The sequence below is a fragment of the Hermetia illucens genome, chromosome 1, assembly GCF_905115235.1.
Source record: "Hermetia illucens chromosome 1, iHerIll2.2.curated.20191125, whole genome shotgun sequence".
Classification (NCBI taxonomy): Eukaryota; Metazoa; Arthropoda; class Insecta; order Diptera; family Stratiomyidae; genus Hermetia; species Hermetia illucens.
The window spans coordinates 46,939,934-46,955,385 of record NC_051849.1 but is presented as its reverse complement, the minus strand read 5'-3'; the positions used below and the strand labels follow the sequence as shown (position 1 = coordinate 46,955,385).

General features: G+C 42.3%; 1 protein-coding gene across 2 annotated transcripts in view; it reads left to right on the top strand.

The window, feature by feature from the left end:
* The window catches only part of LOC119661755 (protein gone early), a 345,874-nt gene extending 330,422 nt beyond the window's left edge, over positions 1-15,452 (top strand). The window contains exons 7-18 of one of the 2 annotated variants that reach the window (XM_038071224.1): positions 1,946-2,039; positions 2,094-2,142; positions 6,012-6,163; positions 6,228-6,355; positions 6,420-6,523; positions 10,386-10,489; positions 10,569-10,748; positions 10,924-11,111; positions 11,172-11,300; positions 14,573-15,052; positions 15,114-15,215; positions 15,279-15,452. In XM_038071224.1, the coding sequence (XP_037927152.1) occupies positions 1,946-2,039; positions 2,094-2,142; positions 6,012-6,163; positions 6,228-6,355; positions 6,420-6,523; positions 10,386-10,489; positions 10,569-10,748; positions 10,924-11,111; positions 11,172-11,300; positions 14,573-15,052; positions 15,114-15,201 (1,696 nt within the window). In that variant the 3' untranslated portion in view covers positions 15,202-15,215; positions 15,279-15,452. The remainder of the gene's footprint in view (positions 1-1,945; positions 2,040-2,093; positions 2,143-6,011; positions 6,164-6,227; positions 6,356-6,419; positions 6,524-10,385; positions 10,490-10,568; positions 10,749-10,923; positions 11,112-11,171; positions 11,301-14,572; positions 15,053-15,113; positions 15,216-15,278) is intronic. The other variant, XM_038071225.1, reaches the window with a different exon arrangement.

Below are 15,452 nucleotides of genomic sequence, written 5' to 3'. Positions count from 1 at the left end.
ACAAATTTTATCTGTTGATAATGATGTAGAATACGCAATTTCATGAAAAGCACTTTCTATCTATGGAATTTGATCACCTGCGGTCTTTTCGAGCGCTTAGTGGCGTACGACCGCTCCACTTATCAAGTTGCGTCTCAGGCCGAGGACGAAGGGATTTTCTCAAGTTTCCAGCATGACAGACTTCCGATCGATCCCAGATTGCACAGTTAATGAAATCGACGAAGATACTTGGGTCCACATGCTCAAAACAGCAACGCGCAAAAAGGTGGCTGAAATTGTTAACCACTTACCAGTAATGGCCTTCAACGAAGGATTTTTGTCCCTTTTGAAAGCCATTAGTTTGAGAGATGAGAAACGCATCGATCGTTCCGAGGATAAAGTCAGTGACGTTGCATAAAGAGCCCGGATGCAACAGAGAGAGGAAAAGGCCTCCAACCGAGAATATTTTCCCGAACGTTAACTTTTCTACAATTGGGGTATCACTTCTACCAGAAATATTTATTGAATTTAATCAATTTTTTGTCCAGTTGTTCAGTAAACATCTCGCTAAGAATTCCCGAGCCAGTTTTTGGAAATTTTTATTTGTTCCATTTTTGCAGCCTTTAAAGATTTTAAAATCAAGTTGGAAAACCGGAAGCTGGACGAAAGGTTTTATGTATTTTTTTTATAAAAACATTTGAGTGGACATTTGTCCCATTAGCACGTAATATATGCATATATTATGTGAAAATGTCCACTTTGTACAGACACGACAACTTTGACCTGTTATAACTTTGTTAATAATAGTGCGATTTCCACCAAAGTTGGTAGGATCGCACCCCATATTATAGCCTACATAGCCTACATTCCTCGTGATTCTAGGATAAACTTAACAATAGTTTTGCAGTCAATTACTGAACATTATAGTAATATACTATTATTAACTTTGTTTGAACCGATATCGGTATAGAGGATATTTCGGGGCCTAGGCAACGTACAGTGGCAGCCTCCTATTTTTTTAAGATTTTTTGATTGTTAGTTTCTGAGAAAGAATCCATGAAAGTAATGATCACTTTCGATCCCCCCCCCCTCCTCATCTTAAAAAAGTGCAAATTACACCTTTTTTATAAAATGATGCATACTTTGCCAAATTTCAAAATAATAAAAATCCCGAACGAGAAAACATAACCGATGGAAAACTTATTAATAAGAAATAAAAAAGTTTGATTTGGGATAGATAAAATGATCATTCAGGTGCCTCAAAGTTGCCCATTACATTTCGACAAGAAGTACGTCAAAATATGTACAAATTACATAAGAAAAATTTAATGTCTTCAGTGGTTGCTTTGCAATTAATTCCAAAAAATAGGTCAGGAATTTACGCTTGACGGTAGAATATCGCCTTAAATTAAATAATAATATTAATTTTTGTTAAACTTGTAACAGATAGAAGTAGTTGGAGTAATTGTACCGGCATACTTTTGGAAACGCTGTTTATTGAATTATATCGAGTGCTTTAGTAACCATAATTGATGAATCTTTTCGTAAATTCATATCCCTTTTGCTACTGCAGTATTTTTATTACCCTCTTTTAACAATTAGAGACGACATACCGAATAAACATGGGGTGATTCTGTAATGAAAATATCTTTGACGATCGAAAGAACGTTACTATATTTCTGCAACCAGTTCATTTCCAGAAAATATAAACGTCCTAATCTAGGACTCCACACTTTCTCTACACTAGAAAATATATATTAAAGATTTAATATCCCGACAATGGTTTTAGATTAACTTTCGCTATAGAGAACCATAAAAGGAAGAGCGCGCTCTAAGAATTTAATCGCGTAAATAAACTATTCCAGATAATATACATAATAATTAGCCTATTGTCTTCATATTTACAGTCGAAGTATCATATGACAGTAACATAAATTACTCACACTTATTTTCATTGCGGTTACAGGGTGTCACATCCTTATGGAAAAATTATTACTATAGATGAAGGCGAGGTCGGTTTACCCCATAAAATGTTCTACAGTTTAGACAATAATCACAAGGTAACTTGCTTTATAATTCATATAAACAATCTCTACAAATAAATTTTCATGTAGATTGTAAAAGCCTACAAGATGCTTCTGAGAGATTTCGCGATAAATATGGGTAAGTAATCAGATATCAAGCTTATTTTTGGATAATAATTTTTCAGAGTTTTCCGTAAGATTACCTTCATACTGCTCGAATAGAAAACCAATAATTTTTATTAACTCACATACTCTTAACGATGCTTACCCCGTACAACCATTTTTTCCCCTGGCCCTCCTCCCCTCCTATTTAACCCATTCAATTTGTGAAGGTAGTAACCAAATGACAGATTGATTGGAAGGGGTTTGAACTACAAATAGTTCATCGGTATCAGCAGCAGAGTATTCAATGTCTTTAGGACTAGGCTCGGTATCAAGGAAAACTTTATCACCTTAACGCCTCTGAGCTAAAATCATGACTTTAAAGTATAGCAAAATCTTGCCGTCTTGTGTCCGGATGGCTCAAGTGGTTAGAGCGCTGGGCTGCCGTAGCGGAAGGTCGCGGTTCAAATCTCACTGGTAGCAGAGTGATTTGCTATTGTGACTGGATGTCGGACACCAGCCGACTCAGTTTTGAATGAGTACCTGAGTCAAATCAGGGTAATAATCTCAGGCAAGCGCAATGCTGACCACATTGCCTCCTACAGGGTACTGTAATCCTGTAGTGTACCGTTACGGTCTTGAATAAAGTGCTCTAACACACTTCAAGGCCCTGATCCAATATGGATTGTTGCGCCAACGATTATCCTATGTCAAAGCGAAAACTTTAGTGTTAAACAGAAAGCATTCAAAGAGCCCTCATGCATTCCGTATACGAGATTAGCACCCTCCACTTTACCCAACTTGCACTGAATGCGGCCAGCTTGATGTTCTTCTAGCGCTCAAACATTTCCCCAAATATATATTCTTATGTTACCAACCTATTGCCTAATGTCTTCTCCAGACTTAATTTTATTCAAAACTCAAGAACAATAAAACAAGTTGGGAAACCTGAAGCTCAACGCAGGTATGAAAGGTTTTGTGTATTTCTTTTATATTTGAAGGCATATTTCTCCCATTTGTACCTAGCTCGTAATGTATATGCATATACTGATACTGTCATTCAAAACATTAAATCGCAATAACTTTCGAGAAAAGCCACAATTTGACCTATTTATATTATAGTTAGAAATGGTGCGATTTAGGTTCCAGCCCCGTGAGATTACAATGTATCTTTCCATGAATTTTTCTTGACCTTAATGCTAGAAATCAGTCTTTATGTCCACTACCTCTCTCCGATAATTTTCATCATTGTTTTCATGTTAACCTACACATACCATTCAAATGAACTAAATTTCCCATCGTGGATACCCGACGTCTCACGGCCGAATGTTTTTCTCTCAATTTACCTTCTGACTCTTTTCCCACACCTTCTGCATTGCTCAAATCCATGCGTAGGACTTGTACATTCTCCCATGATACGAATATAGAATGTTTTATGCCGAAGTTGGTAGTCTGCTGCTGGTAGTCATATGGTCGACGTCTGCATCCCATAACATGTTTGATGACAGATACCTCTTACACTTCAACCTACCCCACTGGGGAGTACAAATTTCTCTCTTGAATGTGACCTTGTTTAAATCCTCACACTGAAAGGAGATCTCAATTTTTGAGCACGTAAGCTTTCTTCTTGGCTGCCGAAGCTTTGAGTATTCCTCAAACGGGATCTTGTTAAGTCCAATTTGGTATCACCTTTTTGACTACTCCGGATCCTGCTAACATTTTTCTCCATGCCTTTCACGTCGGGGTCTACCTTCATCTTTCTTAATATGTATGTCTCTATACATACTATCCTAACTACTGATCTTGACTTCTTTCATGCCATTACTATTACTACAACTTACGTCACCCGTTTTCCCATCGGCGCATTCTTCGCAAACTCATAGGACTTTCTACGTTCGCTGGCATATTGGTTTCCGGTTAAGGGATGCGATATTAGCACCTCCTTGCGACTGTGGAGCTCAATTAGCCTTCCGGACATTTTATCGAAGCTAATGGTGAACTACTTTATTTGATGATGCTTTATACCCTCATTTAGCATCGCTGCATAGATGCCACCCACTCCAATAGTACAGTCACTCTTGCTCTTTCACTGGTAACCAGCGCTCTCAGGGTATTTCAATTTTTCTTACAACCCTTTTGTCTTGAAGGGTTCGCTAAAACCGGTAGTCATTCTCTCTCCCAATTCAATCACCTGTTCTCACAGATGATATACTTCTAAAAGAGAGTTTCCTTTGATTCAAATCTGGAGTTGGTGAAATCACCATTCGGTTTTCTAAAAGAGTCCAGCTTGGCCAAATAATCAGGCTGAAGGACTCTGCACAGCCTCAAAGTCTCCCTCTCGCCTTACGAAGCTCTTATATTGACAATGGGAGTTCCGTAAATTGAACCAGTTTTCATTTTTATTACTTTTACAATTTTACGATTCAGAAGTAGTCTGGTCCATCCTGCCTTTTTGCAGTTCTCTCACAAGCCTTTTAAAAGCAAGTCAATTGAGAATTTTCAATTGAACTTCTTTCGCGAAAGCAGTCTTTATCCAATCCATTTTCATAGACTTCGTCCTTGCATTACAATCTATTCACCGGTAATATTCAAAGTGAATTGTAAGTAACAATTGTCTGAGACTTTGTCTGGACCCGCTAGTTCCTTATAAACTCTAGCATTTTTGAACTACAAACCAATTCTAGTTAGTCCGTGGAACGTTGGAAGCTGAAGTAATGAAATCAAATAGCTTCTCTTTATTTGCTACTTCCCCAACAAATATGTTAAGCGTTCGTACCACAACCTTACCAGACCCCTTAGTTCTTACGTTAGCGGCGAAAACAGGGAATCACGTTCCCCTTCTTACCAGCCCCAACTAGATCCTGGACTTAGAATTATCTCCACATGGTCCTAGCCACTCTACTGATCCAATACCACAAATATTGTTAGTCATCGGTTATGGTTTTTCTACCAGAAAAATATAAGGGAGAGTTTTGTGGCTTTGTTACCTTTGTTGTCATTAAAACGAACTTTGCTTTCAATCATAAGTCTAGTCTCATATGTGTTGAAAACTGCCGCTAACTGAAAAGTCATGCGCCCAGGGTGAGCTTCACTGGGATTGCCAGCTTCTTCCCAGCTTTTACCGAGGGTCCTACTACTTTACCTTCGATTTCTCTAAATACCGCCACACCCATGTCGTTATTCCCAAGGAGCTTCACCTTCTTTTGCAATGCTTTTCTTTGCGGCCGACTGGAAGCCTTTCCATGTTCACAGTGTCCGATCTGCATATCGGTCCGCATCACCTATTTCCCATTCTTCCGCTTTTTCTAGTAGATACGAAGGAAGAGGTTTTAACTACCAAGATTTAGAATCCCCTCATTTGTAGCTGAAGTTTCCTTCCCCTTCCTCTTCTGTTTTCTTGAGGATTTAGGCAATAATGCCAGTATCTCCCATTATGGGAGTGACTGTACTCTTTTCCCTATTTGACTGCATTGCGGTAACCACCACTTTTCACCAATTTATTCGAGGTATGCTTCCTTTGAAGGGTTCCGTTGATCCTCCAGTGCGGCTTCTTTTCCTCGGCCTGTGACCGCCCGCGCTTTTCCCGGCAGGTGGCACGTCTGACCGGTACCCCAAATATTTGCCTAGATGACAAAGCGTCTGGCGGGCGCGTGCATCGCTTGTCCCAAACAGGGCTTTGAAGTAGGCGTTTGGTATCGCCACCACTCTGCCCCCCCCCCCCCTCCGGGTTGAATGCCGTCAGGAGTGATGGAATGGCCTAGAAATTTCATCTGTTGTTGGAGAAATTTGTACTATTTATTTATTAAAGTTTTCCCCCGCTGCTCTTTCCGACCGATGTCATGGTTGGTTAGAAAAAATTTAAGAAAAGTCTACTGCAATATATTTACAAATGCTTTTCTGTTCTAGGTTTGGTGGTAGAAGACGCAAAATTATTTGCAAATGGAGTCTTCCACTACGAACAACGCATTGTTAGTGAAATACAACTTCGTCAAGAAACCAGTGACAATGAGCAGAACCAGATAAGAACCCTGGGGGAAGTCAAGAAAATCGCCCCATCAGTAAGTCATAGGGTACACCCTCGCTACTCCTGAATTTAATCCAATATCCGCTTATCTCTTCCAGCTTCCTATTTTCGAATCAGTTCAAGCTATTTTCAGTAAAACGAAAATTACGGAGAAAACTGAAGTCCTCGTGCGTAATGTAGATACTCTAGAAACAATGTCTATAATTGTATCAACGTCAGATAGACAGTAAGTATTGTAGTTGGTTGGAGCATTCCGGCAATATTAAGTGTTTTTTGTTTCTTATTTTTAGACCCCTAAATGATTTCATCATCTGGTCGGTTGCAAGGAAGTATCTACCATATATGTCGAGAGAATACCGTGCATTGATAGAAGATTTTGAAAAAGTTTTGCATGGTATGTATGTATGTGTGTGTTTTGAATTTTAATATCCGAAGGAAATGAACTCTTCCCTATTCTCCTCAAGTCGGCAATCAAGAAAACTTTAGGTTAATCAGCACTTTATTTCATATTTCGTTACGGATTAATTTAAATTCCCTGTTATATCAGCAATGTTTGAAATGAAATTGACGGCTTTTAACTAATTAACTATATTTTGAGTTAAATACAATTAAAACAATAAATTGCATGACAACTCTCCGCCGACTCTTTTTTCGGACTGACAACATACTAAATTCATTTTCAAATTTCATTACTTTTTTTAAATCACGGCCTGCTCCGCCACGGAGAACACCGATGGTGGCCACTGTCAATCGAGTTAACAGCATTCGAAATAAGTTTCGCATGTTGTTAACCCCGCTACGCCACATCATTCCACCCCAGATGAAACCTAGGGGTTCCAGTGACCGAACTCGGAACTGCATTCTCCATCATACGGCGAAGCAAACGCGACGTTGATTTGGGGCGCAAACGGACTTCAGCCTGGATAAGGAGATAGCCTTTTTCTGTCCCTCGATCTCGAGCTGGAAGAAATACTCTCCCCGCTCGAGAGCACGGTACGTGCTTTCGTATAGAAGCTGCAGCGGCTTCCGGACAGCATCCGTCGTGTCCACCTCCCTGGACGCGCAGGAAGGTGCGAACGAGTGTCGTGTGGGAGGTGTGGCTTTCATGTGGCGAAGGTTGTCTTTCAGCAGGCGCAGCAATCCCGAATCTGTGAGACCGGATCTTTTGCTGAAGACCGGACCACTTGAGACTCTTGGGTTCTCCCCGTATACCAGCTCCGCAGGGCTGGCAACAAACTCCTCTCGGCGGGTTGTTTGTAGGCCGTTTTCGTGGCGATTCATTCTGGCGGATGTCAGCTTCCCCATACTAGACACAGACTTCTTGTGTCACTATGGGTTCCTGATGGACTTGCAAAACAAGTCTCTTATGGATCCAACGACCAACCTCAATTGGTCGGGCCAAATGGCATCTCACCCAAGTAACAATCTTTCCGTACTTTTAGAGAACATTACCGACTCTCGTGTTCGGGCACTACTCCAAAAGTTCAGCCAGATTACTACCGAGTGTAGTCTCTCTAAACCAATGAAAGGCAATGTGTAGCACCACATTAACACTACTGGTTCCCCTATCTTGTCCCCTACCACCCCAGAAACTGGCTATTACACGGAAAAAGTTTGAACAACTTATGCAACAGGGTATGCGACCTCCGGACAGCTGTTGGTTTTCCCCACTCCATATGGTCCCTAAGCCAAAGGGCGAATGGCCCCCCTGTGGGGATTACAGAAGGCTAAACGCGCAGACTGTTCCAGATCGATATCCTATTCCACTCATCCACGACTTGGCACATCATCTCGCAAATTGCCGCATCTTTTCAACTTTGAATTTAACCAAGGCCTATCACCAAATCCCTGTAGCTCCAGAAGACATTCCAAAGACGGCAATATGCACACCCTTTGAAATCTTCGAGTTCACACGGATGACTTTCGAATTGTGCAATGCGGCGCAAACCTTTCAAAGGTGCATCCATTCGGTCCTGCGAAACCTCGACTTCTGTTTCGTATATTTGGATGATGTTTTGGTCTTTTCCTTCTCAGAATCTGAACACTTAGCCCATCTCGAATGCATTTTTCAACGTCTCCTTGAGGCTGATTTAGTCCTAAACGTTGAGAAATACAAGTTCTTCCAGACACAAGTGAGATTCCTCGGCTACTTCATTTCCCCTGACGGGGTACAACCCGACCCAGACAAGGTGTAAGCGATCTCAAGCTCCCCGCGTCCGAAAGCCGTGAAGGATTTGCAGATCGTTTCCTGCCCAAGGCCGCCCAATACCAGTCCGTTTTGAACAGATATTTGTCTGGCCCCAAAACAAAGGACACACGAGAGATTGTGTGGTCTGAAGAGGTTGTCCGCACGTTCGATAAATCCCGACAGCAACTGGCTGAGCACAAGACTATCATACGAAGGTCGCGGTTCAAATCTCACTGGTGGCAGTGGGATTTGTATCGTGATTTGACGTCGGATACCAGTCGACTCAGCTGTGAATGAGTACCTGAGTCAAATCAGGGTAATAATCTCGGGCAAGCGCAATGCTGACCACTTTGTCTCCTACATTATACTGTAGTGTACCGTTACGGACTTGAATGAAGTGCTCTAACACACTTCAAGGCCTAGATCCAATATGGATTGTTGCGCCAACGATTATTATTATTAACTGGGTGATGCTACACTCTTGGCATTTCCTCGACAAGATGCACTCCTAGCCGTTTTTGTTGATGCCTCTGACATCGCAATAGGTGCTGCTCTTCACCAAAAGTTGAATCAAGTCTGGCAGCCGTTGAGCTTCTTTTACAAACAGTTAAACCCCGCTCAACGGAACTACAGCACTTACGATCTGCTCGCCGCGTATTTGAGCATTAAGTACTTCCGCTTCTCTCTTGAAGGCAGACCGTTCACAGTGTTCACGGACCATAAGTCTCTCAAATATGCTTTGACACAAAAGCCCGACAAAGCGTCCTCTCGTCAGCTTCGACACCTGAGCTTTATAAGCCAGTTCACGTCTGACATACAGCACGTGTCCTGCAAGAACAAACTAGTAGCTGACACTTTGTTGCGTGTCTCCGAAGTTAACATCCCCGCCTCACTCAACTTCTCGGCTATCGCCTAGGCGCAGTACTTCAGAGCCTCAAATCCAACCCCAAATATAAATTTCGCGAGTTTGCCCATCTCCGGCCCGAACCTCTCTCTTTGCTGCGAGTACTCGGAAAAGGGACCCCAGCCATACATTCCGGCCACCTTTCGCAAGGAAGTGTTCCACGCGGTTCATGACATAGCGCATCCAGGCATGAGGACGTCAAATCGGTTAGTCACCGAGAAATGCGTCTGGCCCTCCATGAATAAGGACATCAGCTCCTGAGCCAGAGAGTGAATCGCATGCCAAAAGTATAAGGTCAACGGTTCCACACCATACACCTCGACATCGTAGGACCTTTGCGAGACTCGCACGGTTACACGTATTGCCTTACAATCATCGACAGGTTTACGCGGTGACCTGAAGCAATACCTCTGGAGGACATTACGGCGCAATCTTGTTCCGAAGCCCTCTGTCGAAAGTGGATCCCTCTCTTTGGCGTCCCTGCAATGGTCATCACTGACCAGGGAATGCAATTTGAGTCCACCCTCTTCTCGCAGTTAGGCAAACTCCTGGGATTCAAACGTCAGCGAACTACGGCTTACCACCCGCAATCCAATGGGATACCGGACGCTGAAAGCCGCCATTGTGGCGCGGGATGATCCGTCCTGGACTCAGGTCTTACCTCCCGTCCTACTCGGCCTACGAACAACCCGCCGAGAGGAGTTTGCTGCCAGCCCCGCGGAGTTGGTATACGGGGAGGGCCCAAGACTCCCAAGTGATCCGGTCTTCGGCAAGAGATCGGGTCTGACAGTTTCGGGATTGCTGCGCCTGCTGAAAAATAACCTTTGCCATAAAAGAATACCAGATGCAACAACAACTTAAATACTTCTCTCCAGTTTCAAATGCCAAAATTGTGCAAAAAAAAAGTTCATCTCAATGGATTGGGGAAAGTCATAATATCGGAGGGGGTGTATAGCTTTTAGCGTTGATGATAGCAAATTCAGTTGACCATACCTTCTCATATATAAAATTAACAATACTTACTGATCCCACGATATAGATACTTGATATATATATAAATTAATAGCTATTTAATCCTGATACTATCTCACATCGGTATACATGTACTAATATATTCATTTGATCGAGTTGACAAATAAACAAACTAACAAATTTTTCCCATAGGTCATATATCAACACCACCGAAATGGTATTTCTGCTCCAAAACAATCCAAGACTGGGTTCCATTCGCTATTGACGTTCTAAAGCAAAATCCAGCATTAATTACCGTACGTAATCACCTGTTATCTGATACTTAAAATCAATAGCGGATCAATTGAATACATTATAAGATGTCCGTAATTTTAGCAGACTAATTCACCAGTAAACATAGATCAACCCAAATCGGACTATCTACTGGAGTCGGAAAGTGAAAAGAACGAGGAGCTCCTCAAGCTGATGTTCTTCCACATTCGAAATGAGTTGCAGGAATCTATTGAGAATGCAGATTGGATCAAACAGGACGGACGGCATTTTCTCAGCGATATGGTAATTTTGCTTTTAAGAGGTTTTAAGTAGCACACATGCACCAATAAGCGAACCAGATACGTCATTTACATTGATCGGATTTACCAAAAAAACGACCTTGAACTGTTCAAAATCAACCCCTTTTGCTACTTAAACTTGAAATTCAATTTTTTACTCAAGACAATTATCTCCACAGCTATCCAACATTAAATTGCAAATAGGCATTCCCACGTCAATATTAGACACGAATAAGTACGTGAATGAATACTACGAAGATCTTTTGCTTCAAAATTTATTTTTCGTTGAGCACTTGGAGCCGTTTTGGTTGTTTGCAAAGAAGCAAATGGAGAGAAAATTGAAACCTTCACCTAATTTGATTGATGTGTACGTAAAACTTGCAGCTCTTCATAAATGCCCATTAATAATTACGTATATCCCTTGCAGTATTGTAGATGAATTGTATCCTGGCTACGGATATGAGACGAAATTGTTCACGTTTAATGCAGTTCAAAACATGGCAATAATATCAAAAAGAGCCCTTCAACAACCATATTTTCATTACAAGTATCCGATGTAAGTATTACACCCTTCTCAATTTCAGTCTGTCAAACAAATATTTACAGGATCCCCTTTTAACTTCCCTTCTACATTTTGGTTTTTTGATTTGTAGTTTGAAAATAGTAAATAAATTCAATCTTCAACTAATTGAGATGTTGACATGTTAGAAGCGTAACGATAAAACCTACCTTTGTTTCCTAGAATGTGCGGTGGGTTAAAGTGGTCACTCTGCAAAAAGCTTATTCAGACTCATTCCTTAGACCCCCATGTACAACTTAATGTTGGCGCTCACAATATCAGAGGAACACCTCCATAGTCCTCATTTTCAGACCCAATTGGTAGCATTTAAATCAGCTAAAAAGTCTGAGATCTTTTTGCTAGAGGTCTCCCTAAGATCGCCCAAGAAAGCCCTAGTGTCTTTAGTTTGGATCTTGTTAAAACCAAATGAATTGTACAAGGATATATCGCTGTACTCCACAACTATGACACTATATGTGTATAATGAGGTAAGTCCACTTCCGCGGTATGGTCGAGTACAGCTTCAAAATCTACCACTTCACCATTATTCCATATCCTCCTAGTTGGAATTATAGGATAGACAGCCTTATTGTGGCATGGCCAGTTGGAGCGAACCCCAGTTCTCTAAGCAGTAACTCTAGAATACTGCTGTGTACATGAAGTTTGGCCACCCAAAGTCCAAATTCTCGCGGTGGGCCAGCACTACATGCTACAGCATATTTAATATGGTAATTGAGGGGAGATATTTGGAGCCTCTATAGGAAATTTCCTAGGGATGCCCTATCATGCGTTCTCTTTAACCTGGCCCTGGAGAAAGTGATCCGTAATGCTGAGGTAAATGCGAGAGGTACGACCCTCTTTAAGTCCACCCAATTACTGGCCTATGCTGACGATATTGACATGATGGGAAGAACGACCCGAGACATACATACTCCCTAGAGCGAGATCTTGGGCTGCACATCAATGTAGGCAAGACAAAATATATGTTTCATGGATGGAATCTTACTGAGCCTCGGAGATTCGCTAGTGCTTTCAATGTTCTGACAATTGTCCAACCAGGGCCGCGTTTAGACAGTCTTGATGGCCGACTTGTAATTCTTCAGGCAGTCGTTGTATAACGGTCAATATTTATGCCTGTACCATATTTTCAAGAAATTCCCGATCATTTTCCTAAGGCTGGAAAGAACTACTACTACTACTACGACAGCAGTGTCTTCTTGCTGCAGGGCAAGAGATTTTAAAGGTGGTTTCGAATGCCTTTTCCAGAACCCCGAGCTTTGGCTTCAGTTCGTCTGGCGCGCCAATCTTACTAATTTGTGCACCGAAGAGTTTGTTCTTAATTATTTGAACAAACTTCCTCCAGTTGATACTGTACAGGATGTCTGAGGATAATGCCCGCACAATGCGGTCCATCTGGTCGGTGCTTAGCATGCAGGGCCTCCGCAGAGCCCCGATTTTCTGGGTGACAAACCTATAACCTATAGCCCCCCACGGGTCCTCATTCACCTCGTTGACAAGGTTCTGCCAGCAGCGAGCTTTGCTTTTATTTATAGTGCTGTGGAGTCTTCTTTTTGCTAATCTATACTGTGCCTTTATGGCGCATGCCTCCTCGTTGCGTGCAAACGTTGTGCCAAACGGCGGAGCTTATGACACTCCCTCCATAAGTCGGCAATTTCTGCCGTCCACCAGCACATAGAAGGCTTGTCGCGACTGGCGCCCCACCACTGGATTTCCGACGGTGTCAGTTGCGATACTACCATCCCCCGGAGCGCCCTTCAGCATGGCCCTGCCTACTCCAAGAACTTCGAAGAACTCAATATTCACCCTCGCAACATTCCACAGGCAGGAGAAGCGTCGCCTTGATGCTCGCCGGCAAGTAGCGTCAACCACTTCGAACGCGATGTACGGGTGATCACTTGCCGAGATGTCTTTTAGGGCTCGCTACCGATCCACCGATGCTGCGAGAGATTCCGACGCAAAAGTGATGTCAGGAATGCTTCCTTCACACCCTGGGCGCCGAAACGTTTGCGTGGATCCGGTATTTAAAACTACGAGTCCGGTTTTCGCCGCCATTTCCAGAATCCGCTTCCCTCTGGAGTCTGACTGAGCCATGCCCCATTCAAGGCCCCTGGCATTAAAATCACCGCCTACCAGGATTCGTCCCTCCGTGCTCGAAACGGCGTCGAAAGTCCGACATCGTCTCGTTCGGCGTCAGGTAAACGCTAAAAAACGTTATCCCTAAACGTCGTCTCGAGCCCAGATGGCAGCGGTATCCGATAAGTCGAGATGCCATGAGATCGAGTCCTTGTTTCGGTATTGCTTGCTAATTAGCACTAGATCAGCATTTACTTCCGCAGCGAACTGTGCTAGCAACTGGAAACTACTTCGATAAAGTCTCCTTCAGGCACGTCGTCCTCTTCCCGCTTTTTCCCCAGTTCGATTTGCAGTGGCCTATCTGCGGTCCGTGTGACGGAAGCAGCGTTCTCAACGGGGTGTGCGACTGTTTCTGCTCTCCAATCGTCTTCCGCTGCTCTACACGTTCGCCTATAGAAGGAAATGCGGTCCAATAGTTCCTCCAGTGTCATCAGCTCGTTTCTGCCGTCTTTGCTGACGTTCCTCTGGAGGAACGTTGCCAACCGCATACGCTTCACCACTGCTGCGCATTTCCTGATGAGTCTTCCCTCTTCGGTTCTAGCTAGGACGGTCGTCTGCACTTGCACTCGGTTTGTGTCCGAATCCATCTGCTCAGGACTAGCCTTAACTCTCCCGAGCAGTGCAACATCATGATCCATGGATTGGTCGGGTGCCACTCTGCGAAGGCTGAAATGGGCTACTGATGCTAAAATGGTTGGTACCGGGAGTGCTTTCAAGGTGGAATGGGAACATGAATTCCGTGCATTGTTCCACAGAATATTGATATGGTATTTAGAGCAATATCCAAAAAGGAACCCGGCCAGCTAATTCTCAATCAAGCGCTATTCCTTGATGTGTTCATAAATTTTTAAAGCTATTACCATTACGACTACCAGGATGCTTTTTCAAAAGTTTAATAATCATTATTTTCATCTTCGGAATCACATTTCACAAGGCGCTAAAAAACTGTATGGTGCGCGTATCATTTTCTATAGTAATCGTTAATTTCACTCACATGGATTCAAAAGATATAATGCCATTAAAAACCATAGTAAAATGCCTTTCCAATCTATACAATATAGTTTAACAGATACAGTGTATATCAAATAAAAATACAACTAATTTTTTTATTTCAGCTCAGTCAATTTTGCCCGAGTTGGGGCCGACATCGCTGAACTGCTACTTCGCATGGTATTCCTCCATAGCGCTCAATACAACGACAAGCAGAAGCTAAGCAACCATTCAGTGAATAGCATAAGCATCCTTGGCGACAGCATAGAATGCCTGAATCGCGATATAGAGGACAAATCTATACCCAATGCAGTCATAACAAAACTTTATCGCCGGATCTCCTCCATAAATCTGGCATCAAAATCAATGCAGTCGTTTGTACGAAAAGTTGACAACTCTGAGCCAATCTCAGGATCATCAGGATTAGAAGATATAAACTATCACGACTTGGAGTTGGACCGAAAAGATCGTCAAGCGGGTATGCGAAAATTTGAAAATGAGCAAATTTTTGTACTATCCCAGCTGCAGCGATACTGCTCGGTCACGAGCGAATCATATTCCAGATACAAACCGTACATTGAAGGAGATATAGCGGAAAGTGAAAGGTACATCAGAAATTTCAAGGCAATGGTATGGGAGTCATTTATTGAGCTTGTAAAATTTCAGTTTTCAAATCATGTGGAGTCACCTGGAATTCATGACCGAATCACTTTCCTGTTCTTCTGGGGCACAAAAGTGCAGTGATATTCTTTAATCCTACTCAATAAGGTTCGTATCTATCTATCGCTGAGGTCTATCAGTGGCTCATCTACTTTTTTTTATTCTTTTCAGACTTTTTATGACTTTTACGTAAGATCATGCGAATGCGCTTAGACGTCTCGCTAGCCGTTTCAAATTTTCAGTCACAATTCTATTTTTATTTGAAATTTTAATGATTAGATATTTTGTAAAGAAATATGTATTGTAATATGTTTTATACATAAATTAAAAGAAAATTAGATATTA